We start from the raw sequence: 7,485 nt of genomic DNA, 5'->3' as shown, positions 1-7,485 counted from the left end.
CATAAAATATCCACACAAGCTACCTTCAATTCAAGCTCCAGCTGTCGATCTTGAGTCAGCTGCGAATTCCTCGTTGTGTAGGAATTTTAGCAAATCCTGATATGATTCAAATTCATAGCTTTTGCGAAGCTAGCCTATTTGCGCATGTATTTACCTTCGTACTAAGTTCGGTTCCTAAGATTACCAATCAAATTTAATCTGTTCTAAGTCCCGAGTGGCTCCACTTAAAACTGTGTCTTTGCCGCGCTTAGAATTGTCTGCCGCGTTTTTGTTAGCACAGTTGATCGACAAGCTCAAATCTTGCTTGATTTAACACAAACATTAAAATTTTTTGTGGTCAGATTCCACTATAACATTAAGCTGGATAGTTTCAACGTCGCACAAATGGTCTGTATTTGTGGCGAATCGCGTTGGAAAAATCTAACATCTACCCGACCCGAGTAACTGGCGTCATGTAGCCTCTTGCGATAATCCGGCGGACATATTTTCCCGAGGATTGCTCCCTAATAAATTGATAAGCTCTTCTTTATGGTGGCATGGCCCTTCATTCTTAATAATGTCTGCGAATAACTAGCCAAGCGGCAATTTTACTATTAATCAAGATGAAATTCCCGAACAGAAGCGAGTCTCCGCTATCGTTACGCTAATTGATTGCAGCGTTATTAATGATTTACTCAATAAATTTTCTAATCTAAACAAGGCTTGTCGAATCCTAGCCTATTGCCTTCAACTTTCAAATCTTCCATGTTCAAGGCCATTAATTATTATGATATCTTCTGAAGAAATTTAAAATTTTTTACGCGTCATATGCAGAGCCGTCCAAACTCAAACCTTTTTAAATGAATACGCTGTCCTAAGCAAACGAATAAACATTAGTTGCTCTAGCAATCTACTTTCATTATCTCCTTTCATGGGTGACAACAAATTGATTAGATTCGGCGGAAGGCTGAAGAATTCGGTCTTGTCGTTCAACGCGCGTCATCAAATACTTTTGCCGCGAAACCATATTTTAATTAAACAAATAATTGAATTCGAGCACTTGCGCAACATGCACTCTAGCGTACAGACCACTATGGCCACTGTCAGGCAACGATTTTGGCCACTTTCATTGCGTTCAACCACTCGCAAAATAATTAAGAATTGCATAATTAGTTTTAAGCTAAGCCAATTTTTTTTAAAGCAGTGATGGGCCTGTTACTTACGTCTAGAGTTAACATTTCTCGTCCATTCTCTCACTGTGGCGTCGATTACGCCGGTCTTTTGTCTGTACAAGATAGTAAATATCATAATTCACAAACTCGTAAGGCTTATGTAGCCGTTTATGTTTTGCCACGAAGGTGACACTTAAAACTCATCAGTGATTTTATCAGCGATTATCGCGATTTTAAAGAGATTTATCTCGCGTCGTGATAGGCCCCAATGTATATACTCCGAAAACACAACTACATTTGTCGGAGCGCAAAAACAAATTAAGGAATTTTACGACTTTCTTAGAACCGATCAAACGCATTTTATAAATAATTTCTTACGCGATCAACATACCACGAGGACATTTATTCCAACGAATGCCCCCCATTTTGGCGGCCTCTAGGAGGCCGTCAAATCGGCTTTCATTTCACTCGTATTATAGGCACGACAAATTTTACTGTTGAAGAACTGCAAACAATTCTCTGCGAAATTGAGGCAATTCTAAACTCGAGACCTCTCGTTCCTCTTAGTTCAGACGCTAACGATTTGGCTTTTCTGTGCTTAGGGCATTTTCTGATCGGTTTACCGCTAAATGGCTTTCCCGACCAGGATTTAACTGATGTAAACACGGACACGCTGGTAATTGATCGAGAAAAAACGCTAACATTTCTGGCAAAGGTGGAGTACCTCAACTCCTTGTAGGAGAGACACAAATGGAAAACATCTAAGGGTCAACAACTTCAACCCGACCAGCTAGTCTTGATCAAACAACAAGGTTTAGTTTCTTTCCAATGGTTAACTGGTAGAGTTGAAAATATACAACTAGGATCCGACGGTGTGGCACGCTCGGTCACAATTAAAACAGCGAAAAGTTAGACCTCTGTTAAAATTAGCTATACTATTTTTGTAAATTTGTCATTGCATTATTCATGTATGCTTCGTTTAGTTTTAATTTTAGTTGCGTCATTCTTATTATTACAATTATTTGTTGAATTTTATATTTAATAAATAGACTAAGCATAAGTGGATTAGTCGCGACAATTTTCACATATTCATTTGATTCATAATTTAATTTACTTTCATTTGCCACATCAATCGTTACGTCAAGTTTCTTGTAACCCCAGTTTTGGTCGCTAGTAATAAATAAACGAAATTAATTGAAGGACAGTCTCTTCAAGGCGGGTGGTTTGTTAGGGATAAAAATTTCCTATCTTGTTATCGAGCTCCGTTACAATTTATCAATTTCTGCGTTATCGACAAGCTGGATGTTGTATGCGCGCGATGTGTTCTTTGTATCACTACGCGTGTTCTTCTTGTATTATTGCGCATCTTTTACTCGTACATTCTCTGTGCGTCTTGTTCGCCATTAATTACTGAACTGTGTATGCTACCGCCAACTTCTGTACGGCTAGTCGTGGATACAAGTATCGTTTAACGAAGCATATTGAATCAAGTCGCTATTCGGGAAGTAAATAAAGAATTGAACTAAAAGTCAAGTGTTGTTTTGGTCACACTGCTTACAAGAAACCACACCGATAAGCACTGCGTGAACGGGATCTGACCGCGGTCTATCAATGAAATGCGACACATAACGCACGTTTGTGTGACTCAAGGCGGATATTCATCAACACCCCTCGAACATTAATTTAACCTCGACGATTGTTAAACACTACCAACGCTACGCTAGAGTTGTTCACGGAGCATCCAAACGCTACTAATACACTATCTTGGAAAAAATAGCATTAATAGTATTATGACGTAAAATGCTACCTATTGACGTTATTGTGCTATCTGTAACTCCGCGAATAGCTTGATAGCGACTCCCTGAACGCACCTAAAATGAAACTAAGAAATATATCTTGTGTGAAATCAAAAAATATATCTTGTGTGACGCGGAAAACACTTAAAATATTAGTTTAATACTGCAAGATTATGGTAAATATAAAAATTAAGCCAAATGGACAATTTTGTTTAACAAATTTATTAACATTTTTAATGTGTTAAAAATTAATATAAGATGACATAATAAAAAAAAACTAACTATAATATATAATACATAATAAAATTATATGTAACATAGATATATATAACATAGGTAATTGTACAACTATAATATATATTGATATAGATATATATTACAATATATATTGCATATAAAGTACTAATTGGTAAACCGGATGGGAAAAGACCATTGGGTAGACCAAGACGTAGATGGGAGGATAATATTAGAATGGACCTTAACGAAATGGGGTACGAGGGTCACAAATGGAGGGATCTTGCTCAGGGACGGGAACAGTGGCGGGATTTGGTATTTGCGGCAATGAGCTTTCGAGTTCCTAACGCCTAATAATAATAATAATAATAATAATAATTACAATATATATTATACAATCATAATTATATAATATATAATTTTGTTTGGAAAATTTAATGGGACTATAATTATACAATATATACGAGGGCCGTTTGAAAGTTTTGAGCTTCAACATGAAGATTATTACTATTAGAGATTTTCATCAAACAAAAACATTGACATCACCTGATATCAGAAATGACTGTTAAATAACAACTGAACGTCCAAAATGGTTTCGACGAATAATACCATTTTCATGTTGAGGCTCAAAACTTTTCAAATGATTCTCGTATATAATTTTATTAATGTTATCAGAGTTGGGTAAGTTAATTTTTTTTTTAACTAACAATAAGTTAAAGTTAACCTTGAAAATTTAACTTAATTAAGATATAAGTTAATTTATAATGAAATTAATTGAATTAAAAGTTAAGTTAAAAAAAATAATTCAAAAGTTAAAAATTAAATTTGTTTTTTTTATTTTTTAAATTCATGATTCCAGGATTTCAGTCTTACAAATAAGGGAAACGACAAATATATACTTCATTTAGAAAATACTTTATATTTTATTTATATGTTTGGTTTACATATACTGTTTACAGTATATAAGATTCTACTATGAATACTGACCTGTGCTAAAGCTAAAGCTTCAGACACAATACGAAGGAGTAGCGATAGTAAAAAAAAAGTAGATTTCAACTTATCAGAAACTAGATACATCGAAATACACGGTTTCTGACAAATTTAAATCTGGAGATCGATTGTGTAATTTGAAATGAAGTGAAAATTACAAAAGTGAGCAAATTCATTACAATATTTATAATTTCATTGATCAACACCTAGTAAATTTGCTCACTTTTACAATTTTTACCTTATTTTAAGTTATCGCTATTACCGCATATTATATCTAAGATTTAACTTCAAAGAATTAAATAAAAAATTAATAATTATGAATATAAAAAGTAACTAAATAAAGTTAAAAAGTTAAGAGTCTAAAATGTAACGAAGTTAAATTAAAATTGATTAACTTTTAACTTTTTAACTTAACTTTCATCTTTTTAACTTAGTACTACCCAACCTTACTTATCATATATACTCGTATATATAATAATTATACGAGCGTTTATTATATTATCTTATATTAATTTTTAACACATTGGAAATGTTAATGAAATTATTAAAGAAAATTGTCCATTTGGCATACTTTTTTATATTTGCCATAATCTTGCAGTATTCAACTGATATTTGAAATGTTTATCGCGTCACACAAGATATATTTCTTGGTTTCATCTTGTATACTTCGATTCTGTATCATTTTAATAACTGTTAAAGCAAAGCAATTGACAAAATGCGATAATGCAATATATTGAAATAAATGCGATATATTGACATAATTGCTTTCTTGTGATAAGTTTTAACTTAGTTATGCCGATTTATCAGGATAAAGATCTTTAAAAGGTTGTTCTATTTATGTAAACAATTAAAAAAATAGCAATTTTTCAGTTATGTTCTGGCAAATGAGTAGCATATAAAAATTTTCGTTTTTTATATTTTCGCTCTAAGGAAAATGCATGATCGATATCCTAGGAGTTGATTATATAACTTGAAATGAGGTGAAAATTACAAAAGTGACCAGACTCAAATATTCATAATTATATTTCATTCAAATATTCATCATTTAATTGGTAATACCTATAAGTGAATTTGCTCATTTGCAATTTGTAATTTTCACTTCATTTCAAGATATACAATCGATTCCCTGGAACGTGTCTGGATTCCAACCCAGGTGCTCTCTGGGTATCATGTTATCCTTATTTAATATTCGGTACACAATTAAGGTAAACAACTCAACAACTTCGATAAACAATTAAGATGATGTGATACCTGGGTAACACTCGGGTGGAAATCTGAATCCAGCTGGGGACAATCTGGGGACTGGACATCAATTATCCCAAGCATAGCACAGAACATTGAAAAACATTGAAAATTCTATGCTACATGAGCATATAACTTTTTTTCTAGAGCAGAAACGTTAAAAGTATACATTTTTATGTATGTATATGTTTGTATACACATATATACATATATATATATATAAATTTCATGTTTCCGCTCGCGCTTTAGGGAAAAGTTACATGATCGATAAACCGAAAACAGCATTATCGTTTTTCAAATAATCAGTTATACACAAATATTTAGATTAGTGGGGCATATTTTAAAAACGTAAGAAAGCAATAGGATTTAAACAAATTTAAGTAATTAATCATACTTGAGAACGTAAAGCATTAATATAAATAAAAATGTTCATTTGCTTGCATTTTACGTTTTAAATTTATGTTTTTATAGGTGTTTGTGCACCATAAAAAAGAAGCTCTTGAATATGCCTTGATATGCTTTTAGATAACTAGACATTTCTGACCCCCTCACATATAAAAGATTGTATAAATAGTAATTGTCTAGAATTGTGTCTTGTTCACTGATTTTGATGAAATTAAGTTTATTCGACGTATTTTTGCATGAAACGAAAGATCTGGCAAAAGAAATGTCGGTCTGCTCTACGAACCGAGATATTAAGCGTTAAAGTTCACGACTATACTGTTTCACATGGGTTTCGACTTTCTACATGAAGCGACTGTCACCCCTGACTCTCATTCCTCCTCCCCCCTGCAAAGGGGTGTACGACTTCTATAATTGTTGAAATTAAAAAATCTGTCATGTAGACAGTGGAATGTATAGACTAGTGCTTATTGGTTCGGAGCGGCTACGCTGCTCCAAACAAAAATAAACATCCTATCCGCTTGGGGCCTAACTGCCTAGAAGTTGCAGCCTACACAGTAAAAATACGCTCTAAAAAGACTGTTCTCATACCCCACTATCTTCATGGGTTAGAAATATTCCAAGCGAACACTGTCTACGCTGCAACTTATTCTTTTTTTTTTTTGTTCGGGACGGCGTAGCCCTGAACCAATAAGCACTAGTCTACACCCTACTGTCTATATGACAGATTTTCTAACCTCAACAATAACAGTACAATTATAGAAGTCGTGCGCCTCTTTGCAGAGAAAAGGGGAATGAGAGTTGGGGATGAGTCGCTTCGCGTAGAAAGTCGAAACCCAGTGAAACAGTACAATTATAGACCTTATTTTGTCTCTGTGATAGATTTCCTAATCTAAATAGTCGTGAACTTTAACGCTTAATATCTCAGGTAGAACACTTTTTTTTGCCAGATTCTTTCATGTAAAAACGCGTCGAATAAGCCTAATTTCAAAATCGGTGAACAAGACACAATTCCAGATAATTACCATATAAATTAATGAGGTTATGTTTCTTAAGCATTTCAAAACTATTTTATTACACATTCACAATTCATGTTCAAAGTATTAAATACTTAAAAATAAATATATAATATAATATATCACTTACCGTTAACCATATGGAACTCTTACTCTTTAAAAAGTAATTACTGTGATTATAAAATTTGACGCAATATACGTTAAATTATGTCTACGACCTACGTTTACTTTTAGTTACGACACCGACGAGATACTAGGGAGTTTTTGCAATACTGTGTATTAAGTAGAGGTCTCGTATGCGTTCCAAAATTCAACTCCGAGTAAACAGAACTTTATGCTGTTCCAAAACGCGAGGTATACTAACCATATGAGTGGAGCTTATAAAATCTTATTAAATACATGTTAATCATAACTTGAACGAAACATTACTAATACAATTTATATAATAAGTGAGATGTTGGTCACAAATGTAAATATTAAAAGAATTAATCAAAAGTAAATAAATCTGTTTTTATTGCTGCATTTTCTGAACTGGTACACACACTGCAATAAGTTGAAGTAAAACAAATATATATTTGTTTTACTTTAACTTATTGCACCGATTTAGAGTGCAGCAATAAAAAACAGATCTAATATTATCCTACTGAAAAAAAT

The 7,485-nt window shown here is 33.1% G+C and overlaps 1 protein-coding gene across 4 annotated transcripts in view; it reads right to left on the bottom strand.

Moving 5' to 3' along the window:
* The window catches only part of LOC108746202, a 27,617-nt gene extending 20,551 nt beyond the window's left edge, over nucleotides 1–7,066 (bottom strand). For 3 of the 4 annotated variants that reach the window (XM_018482821.1, XM_018482824.1, XM_018482820.1), the window contains exon 1: nucleotides 6,962–7,066. Coding sequence is in view for 1 of the 4 variants with exons in the window: in XM_018482820.1 (XP_018338322.1) it covers nucleotides 6,962–6,971 (10 nt within the window). In the remaining 3 variants the exon portion in view is untranslated. Of the gene's footprint in view, nucleotides 1–1,202; nucleotides 1,265–6,961 lie in introns of all 4 variants that reach the window. The other variant, XM_018482822.1, reaches the window with a different exon arrangement.
* Nucleotides 7,067–7,485: the final 419 nt, after the last annotated feature.

Source organism: Trachymyrmex septentrionalis, unplaced genomic scaffold (genome assembly GCF_001594115.1).
Source record: "Trachymyrmex septentrionalis isolate Tsep2-gDNA-1 unplaced genomic scaffold, Tsep1.0 scaffold160, whole genome shotgun sequence".
Lineage (NCBI taxonomy): Eukaryota > Metazoa > Arthropoda > Insecta > Hymenoptera > Formicidae > Trachymyrmex > Trachymyrmex septentrionalis.
Note: the sequence above shows the minus strand (reverse complement) of the source record. Positions and strands in the feature narration are given on the sequence as shown.